The 22,461-nt window shown below is 41.4% G+C and overlaps 1 protein-coding gene across 1 annotated transcript in view; it reads right to left on the bottom strand.

Annotated features, from left to right (window-relative positions):
* Positions 1-22,461, bottom strand: part of iffo2b (intermediate filament family orphan 2b) — a 126,999-nt gene that overhangs the window by 37,893 nt on the left and 66,645 nt on the right. The window contains exon 2 of the mRNA XM_060909993.1: positions 4,076-4,136. Coding sequence (XP_060765976.1) covers positions 4,076-4,136 — 61 coding nt within the window. The remainder of the gene's footprint in view (positions 1-4,075; positions 4,137-22,461) is intronic.

Below are 22,461 nucleotides of genomic sequence, written 5' to 3'. Positions count from 1 at the left end.
CTTGCATACAGAGATTTCTCCAGATTCTCTGAATCTTTTAATGATATTATGGACCATAGATGATGTGATCCCCAAATTCTTTGCCATTTTACATTGAGGAATGCTATTCTTAAATTGTCGCACCGTTTGCCCAAGCAGTCTTTCACAGAGCGGTGAACCCCGCCCCATCTTTACTTCTGAAAGACTCCGCCTCTCTGGGATGCTCCTTTTATACCCAATCATGCTACTGACCTGCTGCCAATTAACCTAATTAGTTTTCTTTTTAGTCTGACAACTTTTTCAGTGTTTTGTTGCCCCTGCCTCAACTTTTTGAAACGTGTTGCTGACATCAAATTCAAAATGAGCGTATATTTTTCAAAAAACACTAAAATTTCTCAGTTTCAACATCTGATATGTTGTCTCTGTACTATTTTCAATTAAATATAGGGTTTCCATGATTTGCAAATCTTCACATTCTTGTTTTTATGTTTTACACACAGTGTCCCAACTTTTTTGGAATTGGGATTGTATAAAAAATGGTAATTTTGTCAATATTAATACTAGCATTTTTGTGTTTTATCAGAGAGTTAAGTTAAAGTTAAAGTCCTTCCCACACCTTTCAGTACCTGGTATTCCTAGGCAGTCTCCCACTCAAGTACTAACCAGGCCAACTCTGAATGGTGGCGCATCGGGCGGCGCCGATCTCCGTTTCCGTAGCCCTCAGCCTCTCGCCTATTACATAGCTAGGGTTACAGTGGGGGGCTAGTCCTCTGGTAACCACGAGACTTTAACTCCCCATGCACATCTGTATTGCAGCGTGCCTTGCCAGATGGTACCATTTTTATGATGGTCTTTGGTATGACCCGACCGTGAATAGAACTCACGATCTCCCGATCGAGAGGCAGACACGCTACCACTAGGCCACTAGTCGGTTGTTTTATCAGAGAACAGTCATATAATTTATTTTACAGCTCAAAAAACACATTTAAGTGTGCAGTGCCTCTTTAAAGCTTGTATTTTGAGAAAAGGCATTAAATATGGTGTGCTTTTGCGAGGCTGTAATCATGCAGAAAATGTCTATATTATTGATTAAATAATTGAAAACCCGAGTGTATTGATTTTGATAACAGAATGATAAAATTTTCTTTGAAATGTCTTACTTTTCCCACATCTGTGCTGGACCTGAGATATATGTTCAGTAACTTGCCCAGAGGAGACGATGAAGGTTCATGTGTGAGCCCATGTAGCTCCGAACAAAATGTTAAAGGTTATATGGAACATGAGGCCCTCGTGGGAATGGTCTGTTCATGCTTTTTTGCTGAGCTGTGATCTAGTACAAAAAGATATACAGTTGTCTATTGATTTCCAGTCAGGTCAGAGAAGCAGGCATTGGGTCTTAATGGTTCACGCTAGAGAGAGGTCTTACCCGTAGCCTTGAGTAAAGACTAGGCATTCAATCAATTTCTGATTTGATTCGATTCACGATATTGGGTTCACGATTCAGTTTTCCCAGAATATTTTTGAAAAAAATTACATGAAGGAAATTTTATTACCAAAAAAAAAAAAAAGAAGCAACATTTATTTTCCTATTCTTTATCAACTCAGGAAGGAAATATACCTATAAATAAGTAAATGTTTGTTTCATTTTCTTAGTCACCAACAATAATTATTTACCCACATTTTGCAAAGTTGGAGTAAAATATAATAGCCTATTAACTAAAATATTCCTTTTATTAAAAATGAAAAAGCTTCAAATGAAAACCAAATAGGCCGTTTCTTAAAGGAGAACTGAAGTCATTTTTAAACTTGCTTTATTTCTTAATTAACGTGTTATTCAGTTACATTTTCGGTTTTAGTAACCTTATACCGTGACTCGTATTGGCAACTAATCGCAATTAAATATTATACTTATCGGCCTATTCGGTTTTTAGCCGTGTTGAATTTAGTTCGTTTGGTCCACGGCAGGCGTCGCTTATCCGCGCGATCTTCACGAGACTTGTGCGAGACTTCGAAACGTGAAGTGTCAGCCAGGTGTCAGCGCCGCCATTTTGAAAACTGTTTTCCAAACGAAATATTGCACAAAAACGAGTTTAAATGACGATTACTGCCTACTTTTTTCAAACTTTCCTGATTGCTATCAAAACAAACACAACTTCCGGCTTGATTCCATCAGCATTCGAAAGAGGGCGCGCGCGTCTTTTGACGACGTTGCCAGATGTTGGTCACTTTGATTTCCGCTGTACGTTTTACTTCCGTCCTACGATGTCTCGGACAGGTCTCAACGAATCTTGTTTACGGCCATTGCTTTGATATATGGACTGATATATTACAGAGCATATTTCAAACACGCATACCTTGCTATAGCAGTGACAAAATAGCGATCAAAAATGCATTCCGATATTTAATAAAATGAGATAAATAGAATTTTGATAATCAAAAATTTGCCTTCAGTTCTCCTTTAATAAACTTTCATGAACATTTTACCACCTCCATTTCTTCTGTTTTCTTCAGCTTTAGGCAGTCTGTAAAAAGAGAGCTCAGATTTCTTGTTAGATCTGTTTGTCTATTTGTCAATCGCAAAACAGCTCTTTCCCATTTTAGGTCTGTTTTTTTGTATTTTCGTGGCATTAGAGCTGTGTTACTTCCACCTTGGGTGAAGTCACATGTGTTCCCTCTATAGTATGTTATTGCAGCCTCTGCTGTTTAAACAATAAAATTATAGCTAGGAAAAAACTTAAGAGATTACACAGTTTGATAATAACCATGATATACTTTTTATTTCATCGATTCGAATCGTCATAAATTTGTATCACAATTTATTGTTACATTTGACGTGTTTAGCTAGAGCAGAGTACAACATACCCAGTGCATCTTGGGGAACAGTTGGGGGTTAGGTGCCTTGCTCAAGGTCACTTCAGACATTCCTGCTGATCCTGGGAATTGAACCAGCAACCTTTTGGTCCCAAAGCTGTTTCGCTTACCATTAGGCAATGGCTTCCTCTAGTAAGGACATTTTGTCAACCTGCTTCTGCATATAACTATGGCTTTGGAACTGAGAGAAAAATCCTGCATGGTTTGTGCTTAGACTGATTTTGGCTGAGCAACTCATGTTATGATATTTGATTGAGTTTTTTTAAGACAGTCTTAGTTTGACTGATTGCATCCCAGAAGTAGTGGTACTACTACAGTACTTTCTTCTCATCTCATCATCTCTAGCCGCTTTATCCTGTTCTACAGGGTCGCAGGCAAGCTGGAGCCTATCCCAGCTGACTACGGGCGAAAGGCGGGGTACACCCTGGACAAGTCGCCAGGTCATCACAGGGCTGACACATAGACACAGACAACCATTCACACTCACGTTCACACCTACGGTCAATTTAGAGTCACCAGTTAACCTAACCTGCATGTCTTTGGACTGTGGGGGAAACCGGAGCACCCGGAGGAAACCCACGCGGACACGGGGAGAACATGCAAACTCCGCACAGAAAGGCCCTCGCCGGCCACGGGGCTCGAACCCGGACCTTCTTGCTGTGAGGCGACAGCGCTAACCACTACACCACCGTGCCGCCCACAGTACTTTCTTGTTTTCCTCAAATTGTATTTAGTCAGTCAAGACTTTTGGACATTCTTTTGTTTCACATTTGAACTACAAGTTCGTTAAGAAAAAAAAAAAGAAAAAATCTCAGATTTGTGGTTTCTTACACTATATAATGCACCGCTATCGACAAAAATCTCTTTCTTCCTCAGAATATGGTTTAGCATCACTGTGCATGAGTATCAGGCTCAAGTATTAGGTGATGATATATGGATATTTAAAAGAAAACACACAAAAGCTAAACGAAATCTGTGGCAAATGAAATCGGCGGCAAATGAAATTGGCTTATTAGACTTTCAAGTGTTGTGTAATCTCTCATGTGATGGTTCGATCAATGTACCTTCTCATTATAGGATATGTAATAGTTTAACGAGGCCTGTTAGGTTTGTTAAGACTGTGTTTTTGCTTGTTATTATTAATGGTATTGAAACATCTGTCTGAAGGACACAATTAATATGGTTTCGAGAGTGTATACGTGTGTGTGTGTGAAGGTGAGCTCACCTCATGCAGTGACTCCAGCATCGTTTCCATCTGCTCTCGTCTAGACAGCTCCTCCTGCCACCTGCAACACACGACACACCTGAAATGACTCTGTGCACAGTGTAAGGAAAACAGATGTGCGTTTGATTCGAAGTGAGAAAAGAAATAATACCTTCAACTTGAAAATGTGTCACCGAATAGGAAACTATTCTATCCACATTCTTCCATTTCGTGGAATAACTGTTAAGTGTAACTATTTCCTCATTATGTGATTAGTGTGAAACAAAAAATTAGACTATTAACACCCTTTCTAAACATGTTTACTAATTTCAACCTTGAAACTCTTACTTTAAGAGCGTCTTTCTAGAAATAAATACGTGAAATTGGCAAAATTATCTGCCAAAGGAATGAAATCATTTCAAATTTAAAGGAACAGTCCACCGTACTTCCATAATGAAATATGCTCTTATCTGAATTGAGACGAGCTGCTCCGTACCTCTCCGAGCTTTGCGCGACCTCCCAGTCAGTCAGACGCGCTGTCACTCCTGTTAGCAATGTAGCTAGGCTCAGCATGGCCAATGGTATTTTTTGGGGCTGTAGTTAGATGCGACCAAACTCTTCCGCGTTTTTCCTGTTTACATAGGTTTATATGACCAGTGATATGAAACAAGTTCAGTTACACAAATTGAAACGTAGCGATTTTCTATGCTATGGAAAGTCCGCACTATAATGACAGGCGTACTAACACCTTCTGTGCGCTTTGACAGCGCATTGATACGGAGCTCAGATATCAATGCGCTGCCGAAGCGCGCAGAAGGTGTTAGTACGCCTGTCATTATAGTGCGGACTTTCCATAGCATAGAAAATCACCACGTTTCAATTTGTGTAACTGAACTTGTTTCATGTCACTGGTCATATAAACCTATGTAAACAGGAAAAACGCGGAAGAGTTTGGTCGCATCTAACTACAGCCCCAAAAAATACCATTGGCCATACTGAGCCTAGCTACATTGCTAACAGGAGTGACAGCGCGTCTGACTGCGTCTGACTGACTGGGAGGTCGCGCAAAGCTCGGAGAGGTACGGAGCAGCTCGTCTCAATTCAGATAAGAGCATATTTCATTATGGAAGTACGGTGGACTGTTCCTTTAACATACTGATCTTGAAAGACTGAACATATCGAAAAGTAAACTTGGTCATTTTCACTTTTCTTTATAAATTTATAATCGATAAATATTAGATAAGGCTACCTATATTTTAAGATACTTTCATGAGCTAAAATAAAAAATTTTTTTGCAGTTTGCCATTTTCCACCCATCTATTATTTACACTGCCGTGAGGAGGTTGCCGAACCACAGGAAGAGCTACTTCCATAAATGCAGGCTTTACTGATAACAAATGAAATGAAAATACAAGACAAGCATTTCAGACATCAGGATATCTTTTGCTATGCACTGAACAGCACATGAGGGTTGAACATCAACTTGTTTTAATACCCAGCAGGTATAAATGGCTCAGGCGGTGAAGTCCAGGCGTCTGTAGTCTGTTTATCAGGCCACAGTGTAATTTAATCTCGATGCAGCAGAACAGACCTGGAATCAGCAGCATGAGGGCAGAGGGTTCATCCAAAGACTGAGTTGCATGACAGATTGTGCATTTAAAAAAAAAAAAAAAGCTGGTAGACTGGCAAGAACAGAATCCGCTCATTCCGAAAATCTACCTCTCGCTAATGCAACAAGGCATTCAATCCCAAAATAGTCTCAGGATCTCAGATTCACAGGAATTGTTTGGAAATTGCTTGGAAACTCACAACTTGTTATGTTCAGCCTGCTATGGGACCTTCACTCTTAGAAAGTTCTTTAAAGGTGACATAATTTACCCCTTTTGCACAAGTTGACACAGTTCGCTAAGGTCTTAATGAAATGTCTGTGAGATGTTTTGGTCAAAATGCCACAAGGATAAAGCACCACAGCTCCCTTCTCACCCTGTCTGAACAGCCCTCTTCAAAACGGCTGATTTGAAGAACAGCCTGGTCCTTTAAAACTATAATGAGCCACTGCTCACCCCACCCACCCTCCCTCCCTCCCTCTTCCACTGGTCAATCAGGTAGCATGTGCCTCATGAATATTCATTCGCAAAGGCAGCTCTCAAGCCATGAGTGGAGATACTCAGATGAGGAGGGCGGGACTATTCTAATGAGCTCCTCTTGTGACATAGAAAAAGGAGCCGAATCTGAACGCCTTGTTGAAGCATACATACAAGTGAAGACGGTAAACAATCCAGAACGGCAGGCGAAATTGTAAAACGGTGAAACAGGCAATAGGTCAAGCGAGGCACAAACAGGCTATCGTAGACTCGGCAGAATCAAAGACGAGAAACAGGAACTCAGGAAACCAAACAAGGAAATAAGGCTCGGTAACGTGTCAGCAACGCAACTCAATACTTCGCAAAGTTTGTTTTCACAGTTTTTATACAGGCGCACTGATTGCGCCTTAATCCTGTGCAGGTGCGAGTCGTTTATGGCGCGAGAGTCCGTTTGGTGTGCGTGCTGTCCGGAGCGCGCCCGAGAGTCTAACGAATGCATGCGCCAAGGCGCACAGGTGTGACACTCTTACATGAAATTAGTACAAAAATTTATATAGATATAAATATTTTATACCAAATTATTATGGTATGTGACAAAAAATAAAGAAAAAATCCGAGTCCTTGTCTCCAATTTACGAGTCCAAATGCAGTGAATGCACGAGTCCGAGTCCAAAGTGCTCAAGTCCAAGTCAAGTCACAAGTCCTTAAAATTAGGGCACGTGTCAGACTCGAGTCCGAGTCCTGGACTCGAGTACTACAAGCCCGAGTGTGAGAACAGATTGAAAATCCAGGCATTCAAACCCAACACTGATCCGGTCAGATGAAAAATTCTGATATGATATTTTCATATAACACATCATAAAGCTTCTTTTCAAGCATTCTGGATTCAGATGAAGATAAAAAAAAATCACCAAGCAACCAAACAGCACCTCTAGAGGAAGTAAATACCCCAGCGTCCCATGTAAAGCTTAGCCTGGGCCCGCCCATCCTAAGCGTGACGCAACACGAGGGCCTGTTGCGAGCTTAGTCTGGCCAGGCAAGCTATCTACAGCTCTTCCAAGCTCCCGAAAAATCGGGAGCCAATCAACTTTGAGCATCTCCAACGGCCCTGGGTAGAGGCGTGTTCAAGGCACTGACGTAGTAGAACTGCGACCGGAAGCCATAGATTGTTTACAGAATCTATGCCGGAAGCGCTTCATTCACTAGAAACATTACGAACATGGAGCAAGTTCTCATTGAAAACGGAGCAAAGAGCAGCCCTGGAGGTATTTATTGAAAGGAAGGACGTTTTCGCCTTGCTCCCGACCGGCTTCGGTAAGAGTTTAATCTACCAGTTAGCCCCGTCGCGTCACGTACGTCAGAGGAAAGAGTGATGTGATTGGTTTAAGCTTCGTCACAGCCTTTTCTGGCTTCGACCAGTAGCAGACTGAGGCATTTCAGGGAGGCGGGTCAACCACGCGCTTTGGGAAACGGTTGGGCTTAATACAGTGGTGCTTGAAAGTTTGTGAACCCTTTAGAATTTTCTATATTTCTGCATAAATATGACCTAAAGCATCATCAGATTTTCACACAAGTCCTAAAAGTAGATAAAGAGAACCCAGTTAAACAAATGAGACAAAAATATTATACTTGGTCATTTATTTATTGAGGAAAATGATCCAATATTACATATCTGTGAGTGGCAAAAGTATGTGAACCTTTGCTTTCAGTAGCTGGTCTGACCCCCTTGTGCAGCAATAACTGCAACTAAACATTTGCGGTAACTGTTGATCAGTCCTGCACACCGGCTTGGAGGAATTTTAGCCCATTCCTCCGTACAGAACTGCTTCAACTCTGGGATGTTGGTGGGTTTCCTCACATGAACTGCTCGCTTCAGGTCCTTCCACAACATTTCGATCGGATTAAGGTCAGGACTTTGACTTGGCCATTCCAAAACATTAACTTTATTCTTCTTTAACCATTCTTTAGGAGAGCGACTTGTGTGCTTAGGGTCGTTGTCTTGCTGCATGACCCACCTTCTCTTGAGATTCAGGTCATGGACAGATGTCCTGACATTTTCCTTTAGAATTTGCTGGTATAATTCAGAATTCATTGTTCCATCAATGATGGCAAGCCATCCTGGCCCAGATGCAGCAAAACAGGCCCAATCCATGACACTACCACCACCATGTTTCACAGATGGGATAAGGTTCTTATGCTGGAATACAGTGTTGTCCTTTCTCCAAACATAACGCTTCTCATTTAAACCAAAAAGTTCTATTTTGTTCTCATCCGTCCACAAAATTTTTCCAATAGCCTTCTGGCTTGTCCATGTGATCTTTAGCAAACTGCAGACGAGCAGCAATGTTCTTTTTGGAGAGCACTGGCTTTCTCCTTGCAACCCTGCCATGCACACCATTGTTGTTCAGTGTTCTCCTGATGGTGGACTCACAAATATTAATATTAGCCAATGTGAGAGAGGCCTTCAGTTGCTTAGAAGTTACCCTGGGGTCCTTTGTGACCTCACCGACTATTACACGCCTTGCTCTTGGAGTGATCTTTGTTGGTCGACCACTCCTGCGGAGGGTAACAATGGTCTTGAATCTCCTCCATTTGTACACAATCTGTCTGACTGTGGATTGGTGGAGTCCAAACTCTTTAGAGATGGTTTTGTAACCTTTTTCAGCCTGGTGAGCACCAACAACGCTTTCTCTGAGGTCCTCAGAAATCTCCTTTGTTCATGCCATGATACACTTCCACAAACATGTGTTGTGAAGATCAGACTTTGATAGATCCCTGTTCTTTAAATAAAACAGGGTGCCCACTCACACCTGATTGTCATCCCATTGATTGAAAACACTTGACTCTAATTTCACCTTCAAATTAACTGCTAATCCTAGAGGTTCACATACTTTTGCCACTCACAGATATGTAATATTGGATCATTTTCCTCAATAAATAAATGACCAAGTATAATATTTTTGTCTCATTTGTTTAACTGGGTTCTCTTTATCTACTTTTAGGACTTGTGTGAAAATCTGATGATGTTTTAGGTCATATTTATGCAGAAATATAGAAAATTCTAAAGGGTTCACAAACTTTCAAGCACCACTGTATCTTTGCCAGACCAAATGCTCGCAGAGCTTTGAAGTCGCGTTAGCCAGACTAATGTAAAGCTAATATTTTGTAAGTAATTTACATTTACAATAGACCCAAAGTTCTGTAAAGCAAATAAACTATCAAACACTGCAATGCAGCGAACAAGCAACTTGTAGAATCATTTGTCTCAAAATGTCAAGCATAACACCAAACTAAAGCTGGAGCTGGTGGCAGGAAAGAAGCAACTAATCACGCTTGCAGACAGAATCAGATAATTTTTAAAAGGATGACTCCAGGTTGCTATGGCAACCCTCATGGGAGACACCGAAATAGCTCATCAAGCTCACCGCAACACACACTTCTTTCGGTGAGTGACACTCAGGGCTGCATCTTTAAACAGGTGATGTCTGTTTCCATGGGATACAAACAGCATCCGGTAAACTGCATCCCAAAAACACAGGACAGCATCTCCAATGTCTGCATACTGACAAGCCATGCTATGGTGTTTACACTGAGGAATGAATCGAGTGAGGGAACCGCAACACAACACACACGAACTTCTAACCACAAGAGATCCGCAGGACTGAAACAGAATCCTGCACTCTCAGTTTATCAGTTTGTCTCCGAAAATTTTTGAAAAGGCTAAAAAGGAAATTAAATGTCAATGTGTACAAGACACCGATTCAAAACGCAAGACAACGTCTATAGAACAACTGTTCTAACTGTTTGTTTTTTTTACCTAAGTAATTAATTTCCTTTAACATAATTTCTTTTAATTTTGATTTTAATGATTTTACTTTCTTTATTTTAATTTCTTTTTAATCTTGGATTTTAATGATTTTACTTTTACTTTAATTCTTTGTTACTGTGATCCTCGTAGATTTTGTCTGCGGGACGATTTTTGGTGATCCTCGTAGATTTTGTCTGCGGGACGATTTTATTTGGTGATCCTCGTAGATTTTGTCTGCGGGACGATTTTTGGTGATCCTTGTGGAAGAGCCACGGGAAGAGCACGCTTTATGTGATCCTTGTAGATTTTGTCTGCGGGACGATTTTTGGTGATCCTCGTAGATTTTGTCTGCGGGACGATTTTATTTGGTGATCCTCGTAGATTTTCTCTGCGGGACGATTTTTGGTGATCCTTGTGGAAGAGCCACGGGAAGAGCACGCTTTATGTGATCCTTGTAGATTTTGTCTGCGGGACGATTTTTGGTGATCCTCGTAGATTTTGTCTGCGGGACGATTTTATTTGGTGATCCTCGTAGATTTTCTCTGCGGGACGATTTTTGGTGATCCTCGTGGAAGAGCCACGGGAAGAGCACGCTTTATGTGATCCTCGTAGATTTTGTCTGCGGGACGATTTTTGGTGATCCTCGTAGATTTTGTCTGCAGGACGATTTTATTTGGTGATCCTCGTAGATTTTCTCTGCGGGACGATTTTTGGTGATCCTCGTGGAAGAGCCACGGGAAGAGCGCGCTTTATGTGATCCTCGTAGATTTTGTCTGCGGGACGATTTTTGGTGATCCTCGTAGATTTTGTCTGCGGGACAATTTTATTTGGTGATCCTCGTAGATTTTGTCTGCGGGACGATTTTTGGTGATCCTCGTGGAAGAGCCACGGGAAGAGCGCGCTTTATGAGTTAAACCCATAATAATAATTAATCTCGAGGCTGATTCCTTTTTTGAACTTTTATTTCATTTTATTATTTTATTTCTACTATTGTTTAATTCTTATTATTTTTCTTCCCCAATGATTTTATGTAATTTTATTTTCTATTGTTTACTGTTCTGCTTTTACTTCTGTAAAGCACATTGAACTGCCACTGTGTATGAAATGTGCTATATAAATAAACTTGCCTTGCCTTGCCTAAAATACTTTTGTTCATCCGATGGCGTGCTACAGTGCATATTAACTGGTTTGCATGACAATCCTGAATGTGATTTCTGACTACAACTTTTAAAAAGACAATTTAATCTCACATCACTCTCATCTTTCACCAATTCCAGTAACTCCTTGGATCCTTATGATCAGCCAATAATATTATCTAACAAATACATTTTTCAGGACCGAGTCCCTACTGTATATTATGGTGTAAGGGTGCTGCCATAATCAGAGCCTTGTGTCCAGCGTGCAGTCTCAGCTGCTTCAGTTGTGTTTAACTCACACACGACTATGGTGTGCTGAGCTAGAGAGGTCAACGAGGATCACAATTACATCACATCCGGTCAATCACATCATGACACACACACACACACACACACACAGCAGGAGGGTACAATTTCTTTTGTGACTGAGTGTAATATGAGCAGTAGTGCACACCGTGCGATGTTAAAAGTCAGGGATAAATATTACAGCAACAGTAAAATGTTTACAAATTTCCACATTTTAAGGCCCAGTCACACAGCCGATCACGCATAAATCACGTATAAATCACGTATAAAGTTGGCTTGTGCGTGATTGTCAGTGGAGAAATTGACCATTTTTTGGGGGTGTGCGTGGTCGAAAATCACCGATTAATTGCGCATGAACTACGTACAAATCACTTACAATCACTTACAAATCACGCACATCAGCGCATAGGGTCAAAAGAGGGACAATTTCTGTTTTTTATTGACGAACACTCCACGCATAAACTGCGTATGAACCACGTATAAGCACACATGAACCACACACTAGCACTGATGAACGACACATAGAGCGCGCATGGATCACGCATGGATCACTTATGATTCACTGATGGCTAGCGAACAGCGGGTGTCACTATCGCATCCGCTCCGCGCACAATAAGGCTACGTTCACACTGCAGGCTGAAGCGACTCAAATCCGATCTTTTCGCCCATATGTGACCTGTATCCGATCTTTTATTGACAATATGAATGACACAGATCCGATTTTTTTCAAATCCGACCCAGGCCGTTTGGATATGTGGTCCTAATTCCGATTCCTATCCGCTCTTTTCATATGCGACTTAAGTCTGAACCGCCAGGTCGCATTCATCCGACTTACACGTCATCAACAAGCCACAAACGTCACTATTCTGCGCTGAAGTAGGCGGCGGGTCTCTCAAAAAAAGTTACAACAACATGGCGCATAATCACGGGCGCAGATAGAGGGTGGGACTCGTCCCACCCAGATTTAAATTCACTTCGTTCGGTCCCCCCCACTTATAGGGAGGAAAAAACGTCTATGCTGTCTTTCTTTGCATAAGGCAAACCTCACGGAAAAATCAAAAGACTAATTACCATTCGGTTTATTGAGGTGCACAGCAGTGTATACATAGTTGCAACAACTCACATAAAACAAAACAAAGACTGATATTCGGTTGGTTGAGCTGCGCAGACTGCACAGGTTGCGAGCTCGAGCTTGGTTGCTATGGTAACCCACAACAAGTTTGACAGGCATATCGGGGTTGGGGTTGGTTTGCTGGCAGCTTTGTCCCCCCCAAGTTTTTTGTCCCCCCCAGTTCAAAAAACGTATCTGCGCCCCTGTGCATGACATCAATGCGAGGGACGCTTCGGGCTGTGAAGGTTCTGAATCTTCTCAATGGAAGGACGCAGAGGTTAGGGAGCTGATTTCCATTTGGGGGGATGCAGCTATTCAAGCTAGATTGGATGGGTCATACCGCAACCGGGCGGTTTTACTTCCGTAAACACTGGCCATGCTCACTGCGTGTGACGTCGTCGTATCCTGCAATGCGCATGCGGAACACTTTTAGGTCGCTTTTCGTTCATACTGAGGATCACATACAAGTCGCATATATTTGTTAATGTGAACGACCTCACAAAAAAATCGGATTTCACAAAAAAATCGGAATTGAGCATTAAGCCTTGCAGTGTGAACGTAGCGTAAATAGCCTGCAGTTACGGGACATCTCTTCTCTGAGGGTTCATGCTGGATGTGTACCCCTTGGCAGCAAGGACAAGACTGGCAAAAGTTCAAGAAATGGTTGCTTTTATACGGCAAAAATCATACGTGAGTTGTTAGCGATACATAAGTGATTCATAAGTTTTTCATAAGTTTTTTATGCGTTTTTGTAAGTGTTATATAAGTGTTTTATGCGTTAATACTTTTTTGTCAGTGATTGTCAGTGGATATCAGTGAAATGTACATGTTACTACAGCGAGACATGCGTGATATGTGCGTTATTCGTCAGTGAAAAGTCATCGACGTGCGCGGTAGCGGTAAATTTCTTGCGATCAACCACTAACGGTCCATGCATATGTCGCGCATTGTCCGCGTCAGAACTACGGCAAAGGACGCACGAATTACGTTAAACGGCGCACAATCGCGCATACTTGTGCGTGATCAATATTTTTGAGCAGCTCAAAACCTGGAATCGCGCACAAACCCGATTCGTCGAACATCCACTGACAACTACTGATGCTCCACGTCAAACAAACTTATGAATTACGCACAGCACTGACGAATCGCGCACGACTCGAAATTTATGCGCAATTCATGCGTAAATCGTAAGTTTTGGCTGTATGACTGGGCCTTTAGAATAATAGTGAAGATATTACCAGTACAAAGCAATATTAAAAAAATATTACTGTAAGCTAATATTCACTAAGTTGGTCTAATTGATAGATAATGCCATGTTTTATATATAAAGTCGAAAGAATGATGCATAGAAATCAGAGATGCCTACCCCAAATTTTGAATTTCAGTATTCTTGAAAACATTTTTCAGTATTTTGGAATGACTTTCAGTAACATTAATTTATGCGCATTTCCATTATAAAGAGGTGTATATACCAATATGTTTAACATTTAAATTATTAAAAAGTACTGTTGTGTGTGAATTGAATAAACAAAACGCGAGCAGCCATCTCAACTGAATTTCCACTCAACAAATTTCTAGAGCATACAATAGATCACATTTTTATAAATACAATAGTGTTCCCTGTTTGCAGACATTACGGTTGACTACCAATCATTGGTATTGAATGTAACTCCTCAAAAGTATTATATTGCCTGGCAAAATGTTCTACCTGTTAACGGATTCTAATAAAATTAAAAAAAAAATTTCTTATTTCATGCCAAAGAGAGTCCGACATTGTTATCTTAATGTCCCAATATATAAATACTTCAGCATAATGCTTCAGAAGAGACATTGAATAAAATGACATTTATAATTGTATTTAAAACAGTGGAATGATCAATTTTTTGCCACAATCCCAACAGCACTAATCATAAAATTCTGTTTTTGAGCATACTACATGTACATTTGTACTTGCAACACTGAAAAGACTTTGAATTAAAGAAGTACAGCCAGTGTTTGATATTTCAGTGAATAAAAATCAGACATGTAAAAAGAAACTGAATAAGTTTAACTCACATTTCATGGCACTAATTGGCAAGTTCAACTCCAAGCACAGGTCAACCATCACCGCTTCAGCACGCGTCACGTTCCGTGTCTTTTCATCCACAGATTTCGTAAAAAACTTCTGGATACCCCCAGATTTACTTTCCACCTGACTCGCCATTTCAGCATACTCCATATGTTTTTTTTTTTGTAGTTGACATGCCGCGTGCAGTCATCGCGACCACCACGAGTGATGTTAATGTCAGTTCTACACAGTTTGCAGTGCGCGTATCCATCGCCCTTCTGACTGGGTGTAATGCACGGCCATTCTACCGTATCGAAAATAGCGCGAACAAATGTGCGGAATCTGTGCATGTCACACACAGCATGTGTGGTTGTCGTACAAATAAATAGCCGTGAATCGCGCGTGGATTGAAAAAGTCGCTTGGACATTTAAAAACAACTCACTGGAATTTTTTAAGACTTTATAATAATTCCGTACAGAATAACACGGTTTGCCGTAACATCGTATTTACGTAACTTTTCCGTACAAAATACAGCCAATCCGTACTAGTAGGCATCTCTGAGAAATAAGCAGATAATTCGAAATAATGACATCATGAACTAGCACATTATGTTATGCTCAAGTAAAATAACATACTGTCGTGAAATAACAAGTTATTTTGCAGCAGTGAGCTATTAACTCTTTACCCCTTAAAGCAGTTGCTACAGCCACCCTTATATATGTATATACTGTTCACCCTGAGAACATATTTACAAGAAAAAAAGTCTAAAGACAAGGTTTTGGACAAGGCATCATACAGTATGTCGTCATTAAGGGGTAAAGAGTTAAGTAAAAAAATAACAAAATAGTACGTTAAAATTATATCATTATTTCATGATATATCATGAAACAGTGAGTTATTAAGTCATAGTAATGAAATGCTAACATGATATACTGAAATAACAATAACAAAAAAGGTTCCTTATGAATATGAACAGACATACAGTAGTATTCAAGCTTATAAACACTATATGGCCAAATGTATGTGGACACCCCTGCTAATTATTGAGTTCAGGTATTTCAGCCAAACCAATTGCTAACAAGTGCATAAAATCAAGCACACACCCATGCAATGTCTATATACGGTAGACAAACGGTCTTAGAATGGGACAAGTCGAATATAGGTGTGATGATCAGGCGTCCACATACTTTTGACTATATCTCTCATCTCATTATCTCTAGCCGCTTTATCCTGTCCTACAGGGTCGCAGGCAAGCTGGAGCCTATCCCAGCTGACTACGGGCGAAAGGCGGGGTACACCCTGGACAAGTCGCCAGGTCATCACAGGGCTGACACATACAGTAGACACAAACAACCATTCACACTCACATTCACACCTACGGTCAATTTAGAGTCACCAGTTAACCTAACCTGCATGTCTTTGGACTGTGGGGGAAACCCACGCGGACACGGGGAGAACATGCAAACTCCGCACAGAAAGGCCCTGGTTGGCCACGGGGCTCGAACCCAGACCTTCTTGCTGTGAGGCAACAGCGCTAACCACTACACCACCGTGCCACCCTGACTACAAAATCCAAGAAGCATGAATCTCCTTTTATATACGCTCACCAGCCACTTTAATAGGAACCTGTTCTTGATTCTAAGAGTCCTGTTCTTGGCTGCAGGAGTGGAACCCAATGTGCTCTTCTGCTGTTGCATGCTGAGATGCTTTTCTGTTCACCATGGTTGTAAAGAGTTGCTATGAGTTACTATATCCTTCCTGGCAGCTCGAACCAATCTGCCCATTTTCCTCTGACCTCTCTTATCAACAAGGCGTTTGTTTCCACCCACAGAACTGTCACTCACTCACTGTGTTTTTTGTTGTTCGCACCATTCTGTGTAAACTCTCGAGACTGTTGTGTGAGAAAACCCCAGGAGATCAGCAGCTTCTGAAATACTCAAACCAACACCCATGCCAGAGTGAAAGAAAGTCACACTTTGAGATCACAATCTTTCCCGTTCTGATGTTTGAACTGAACGTTAACTGAAGCTCTTGATTTGTATCTGCATGACTGGATGCATTGTGCTGCTGTCAAGGGTTCGGCTGATTAGAGAACTGCATCAAGCAGCAGGTGGATGGATGGATGGATGTTCCTAATAAAGTGACCGGCAAGTGTATATTTTTGAACCTGTATGTTCAGAGAGTCATAAGGGGTGTTCACACGGCAACTTTTACTCCAGTGTATCACCGGGGCTGCCCCGGTAGAGCGTTCACATGGCACAAAGTTATAGCGGTGTAGCCCCTGAAAGCTGCTTAAACCGGTGCAAATCTAACCCTGCTCGGGAGGTGGTTTAAGAAATTTACTCCGGAGTAAATGCTAGTTTGTGGGGCAGCACCGATATAAAATGGGACGTCTGAACGCTACAGGGGTAGACTCGCTACGCGTGAGGAGAGTTGATTACATACGGGCATTGCATAATTTGCATCCTGGTATTTTGCGCTTCCAAAATGGCGAATATCAACAACAACAGAACTGCGTGTCTTCCAGTGTTGCCAGATTGGGCGGTTTTAAGTGCATTTTGGCGGATTTGAACATATTTTGGGCTGGAAAACCTCAGCAGTATCTGGCAACACTGGTGTCTTCATCCGCGTTGTTTTCCCGGCGCTTGGTGATGCCATGACAACCGGGAAAAGGAAGTACATTTTCACGCATGCGCATATTTCATTTCCGCATTATTACTATCGTATAGCACGGTCGCAAAAACTGCCGTGTGAATGCAAGTGGGGCTGCACCGGTGCTAACACGCTTCTCTCTAGTAAGCAGGTTTGTGACGTGTGAACGCTCTACAAAATTTACACTGGTGTAAGATATATCGCAACAAAATACATCGGTGCAGCATCGATGCAAATATGTGCCGTGTGAACACCCCTGTAGCTGAGGATAGCTTTGGACTACCCTCAGAATAGCAAGTGATATCTATTTGAAAGCTGATTTAAAGTGGTGTGAGATCAGTGACAGAACTCAACTGAAGGATCATTTCCATGTCATCTGAAGGTCACGCTAACATCCGAATAGTTGAATATTTACCAAGATAAAGCATCTTTGCAAAGCAGACCAGTCTGTGAAGCGTCTGGAATGACAACCGAGCCTAAAACAGAAGCACGTGACGAAAACATTCAAATCTCAGCCATCGCGCTGCTTATAAGGAGCATTGGACCGGCTGTCCTTTTTGTCTGAGTTGTAAATAGACAAAGAGTCACCTTACAAGGACTCAGAACAGCCTCACAGGCTGAAAAGAAATTTCCAAAGTCATCTGAGTACTTCGGAAAGATTGCATGTTGACTAAGTGTGAGCTTAACTGAGTGAGGAAAAAGGGAGAAAATATAAATGACATAGCACAGCACTGTTTAGTATGCCATTGTTGATGTTCACATGCTAATATTTGATTGAAGAGTTCTCTGTACTCCTCGTTGAAAATGTCAGAAAGAAGAGAAAAAGAAATAAATCTTACATAAAAATCTATACAATAAATCTTATGTATAAATATTTTAGAGGTTTCTATTGAGATATTGCGAGCTAGAACCCTGCTAGTCAAATCAGCTAATGAGCTAGCATGAGGTAATCACCACACTTAGCTAGCCTGACAGGGGACACAAGAAGCTAAAGTGTGTTTAAACTTTATTTCATTACACAACAAACCTGTACATCTCTCACCACACAACAATAAAGACTTTTAATGCTGTCAACAACGCTGACTTTTTAAAATTAGGCCAGATTTTGGGGTGTAAAATACAAATGCTGCTTCTATGAACATGCCTCAGAGGATGCCTCAGAGAAGCTTTTTATATTGTTAAAAAGCATTTGCATGAAACAAATAGTAAAATATCATGTTCCTGTCAGGGGTTTCTATCATTCTGTCAATTTTTCTTCATCTCTTTGGAGAAATGATGTAGGAACTGTATTGTAATGGTGTCCACATATGATCTTTTGTGTAATGTAAAGTAAAGCCTAGGTCACAACCGGCCGTACGTGCTCCTACGGCCGGTCTACGTGCAAAAAACGCAAGAAATGCACGGAGGGCACGCGTGTGACGTGCTGATTTTCGAGCCGTAGACTGGCCGCAGAGGTTCTTTGTCATGTCAAACAAACTCTACGGGCGCTTACGTTTTTTTCAGGTTGCAAGACAAACTTGCGGCCAACGTGCGTCTTTCTCCACGAACAAAAAAAACGCAGCGATTTGGGAAACGCCAAAAATCGCACGGCCAAAAAAATCGTACGTCCGGTTGTGACCTAGGCTTAAAATCAGTCAAGGGAAATTTTTTGGTTGTGTATTTGTTTTACCCAAGTAAAAGTTACTTGTGCAGAAATATTATTTTCGTAAATTCACCGTTATGGTTAGTATTATAGGAAATAACAGTAATTATAATAATAAATATAGCCACAAGTGGCGATGAAAGGCCCGAGCACCTCCGGTATACCAAATCTGGCATGAATCCAACAAACTGCCTAGGAGGAGAACGTCAAAATGTAATGTGTCAAAACGCACAAAACCAAAAATAACTCACTTCCTGTTGAGTATGGCTAATACAACGTACATTACAATTTTGTTCGTCTTTGGGCACCCCACACACGTACCAAATTTGACATGGATAGTTGAAACTAAATACCGGGCAAATGTCTAAATGATATGTCGGGGTGTTATGGAGTCTCCTGGACACACCTAGGACTAAGCTTCTATCCCTGAGTAGCGGTGGCCCGGAGTGATGTGTGTACCAAATTTCATGAGTTTTCACCCATGGGAACGACCTCAGAAATGGTCAAGTCTTGAAGAAAAATAATAATAAGAAGAATCATGAGGAAAGCAACAGGGCCTTGCACCTTGGTGCAGCGCCCTCCAGTGGACACTGGAGGCTGCGCACCTCTGGTGCTCAGGCCCTCATACTGTAATTCCACTTGAGTGAATCGTTTTAACACCGTCAACGTTTTATTTTTATGGATAACTTGGCTGTAATGCATGTATTTGTTACGTCTTTCCTGGGGGAAATATTAGGGCAGGGCATAGTGCAGAAATCAGAGGATTATGGCTTTATGCTACCGTCTGAAATGTTGAGAGTTCAAATTCCAGCACTGCCAGACCACACTGCGTCCCATTTTGTAATGAATGCCAAGTGAATACATGAAATATATAATCCCTGTGCAGTTTCAGGTTATGATACTTGGATATAGTTTACGGAGAGCCCAAGTGGGCTTCCATGTCTGCTTAGATTCCATCTTTACTCACTCTCAATAGTGAAGTCGTGAAATCCCATATCTATCTATTACACACACACTCATGCACACACAAACACACACAGACCATGAGGGTTATGTTCAATATTGATCCGGTGTAATGCAGGCAGCCTGAAGGAATCCATTCTGTCCACAGAGGCTGCGACACATACTGAGTGTTAATGAGCGTTCAGTCTGGGGAAAGTGCAGATGAAGCAAAAGCTCCATGCTCCAAAAGACAACAATAAAGGCTTATAAAACTGAACCAGATTCTTTTTTTTCTTTTTTTTTAACTTTCATAATACAATTCTGGTATGATGCCACAGACCTACAAAAGTTACTGCTGCAAACAATGGTCCTCTTATTTTTTCAATGACCACGGTTAATTTTTGTAGCGGCAAGATTCTCTTTCCATATGTCAAAATTAGAGCACTTTAAATAGAGCAGGAGAAAATAGCCTCCACCTCACATCTCCAAACGTATCAATAACGCTAAGTCCTGAGAAGACAGCTGACGGGCTCATGAGCTTTAGGTGTAAGTATGTAGAGGAAAAGACTAAGTGTAGGACGTAAGGAAGTAGAAAATTCCCCTATACTCGCAGGATTCACAGGATATTAACAAAAACATTTACTTTGTCATACAGGGGTCATATATTCCATACACTCCATAAAAAGTGTTTTAACCCATTTTTCAACTCTTATAGTAACATTGAAAGGAAATCTGTTTAAAAGAATGTGCGCAATGCTTGGCATACAATTATCCGTTTTCAGTCTTGAGTCTTGCAGTCATCGGTTTTTCAACCTTTTTGGGCTATTATTAACACTTAAAGAACATTTTTATACACTACATCATATACAATATCCATTTGTTGGGAACGTTTATCTCCATGATCGTTGCACCGTGTTTATTTGCTATACTGTACATTACAGTGTGGGTTATTTTCTGTCATATTAAACTTACACCGATCAGCCATAGCATTACCAGCACTGACTGGTGAAGTGAATAACACTGATTATCTCATTACAACGGCGCCTGTCAAGATATATTAGGCAGTAAGAGAACAGTCCGTTCTTAAAGTTGATGTGTTGGAAGCAGGAAAAATGGGCAAGTGTAAGGATCTGAGTGACTTTGACAAAGGCCAAATTGTGATGGCGAGATGACTGGGTCTGAGCATCTCCAAAATGGCACATCCTGTGGGGTGTTCCCGGTATGCAGTAAGGGTGTTCACACGGCAACTTTTACTCCGGTGTAGCAGCGGGGCTGCCCCGGTAGAGCGTTCACACGGTACAAAGTTATACCGGTGTAGCCCCTGAAAGCTGCTTAAACCGGTGCAAATCTAACCCTGCTCGGGAGGTGGTTTAAGAAATTTACTCCGGAGTAAATGCTAGTTTGTGGGGCAGCACCGATATAAAATGGGACGTCTGAACGCTACAGGGGTGACTCGCTACGCGTGAGGAGAGTTGATTACATACGGGCATTGCATAATTTGCATCCTGGTATTTTGCGCTTCCAAAATGGCGAATATCAACAACAACAGAACTGTGTGTCTTCCAGTGTTGCCAGATTGGGCGGTTTTAAGTGCATTTTGGCAGATTTGAACATATTTTGGGCTGGAAAACGTCAGCAGTATCTGGCAACACTGGCGTCTTCATCCACGTTGTTTTCCCGGCGCTTGGTGATGCCATGACAACCAGGAAAAGGAAGTACATTTTCACGCATGTGCATATTTCATTTCCGCATTATTACTATCGTATAGCACGGTCGCAAAAACTGCCGTGTGAGCGCAAGTGGGGCTGCACCGGTGCTAACACGCTTCTCTCTAGTAAGCAGGTTTGTGACGTGTGAACACTCCATAAAATTTACACCGGTGTAAGATTTATCGCAATAAAATACATCGGTGCAGCATCGATGCAAATACAGTGGTGCTTGAAAGTTTGTGAACCCTTTAGAATTATCTATATTTCCTCATAAATATGACCTAAAACATCGTCAGATTTCCACACAAGTCTTAAAAGTAGATAAAGAGAACCCAGTTAAACAAATGAGACAAAAATATTATACTTGGTCATTTATTTATTGAGGAAAATGATCCAATATTACATGTCTGTGAGTGGCAAAAGTATGTGAACCTCTAGGATTAGCAGTTAATTTGAAGGTGAAATTAGAGTCAGGTGGTTTCAATCAATGGGATGACAATCAGGTGTGAGTGGGCACCCTGTTTTATTTAAAGAACAGGGATCTATCAAAGTCTGATCTTCACAAAACATGTTTGTGGAAGTGGATCATGGCACGAACAAAGGAGATTTCTGAGGACCTCAGAAAAAGCATTGTTGATGCTCATCAGGCTGGAAAAGGTACAAAACCATCTCTAAAGAGTTTGGACTCCACCAATCCACAGACAGATTGTGTACAAATGGAGGAAATTCAAGACCATTGTTACCCTCCCCAGGAGTGGTCGACCAAGAAAGATCACTCCAAGAGCAAGGCGTGTAATAGTCGGTGAGGTCACAAAGAACCCAGGGTAACTTCTAAGCAACTGAAGGCCTCTCTCACATTGGCTAATGTTAATGTTCATGAGTCCACCATCAGGAGAACACTGAACAACAATGGTGTGCATGGCAGGGTTGCAAGGAGAAAGCCACCGCTCTCCAAAAAGGACACTGCTG

Source organism: Neoarius graeffei, chromosome 26, assembly GCF_027579695.1.
Source record: "Neoarius graeffei isolate fNeoGra1 chromosome 26, fNeoGra1.pri, whole genome shotgun sequence".
NCBI lineage: Eukaryota > Metazoa > Chordata > Actinopteri > Siluriformes > Ariidae > Neoarius > Neoarius graeffei.
This window is presented reverse-complemented; position numbering and strand designations above follow the sequence as displayed.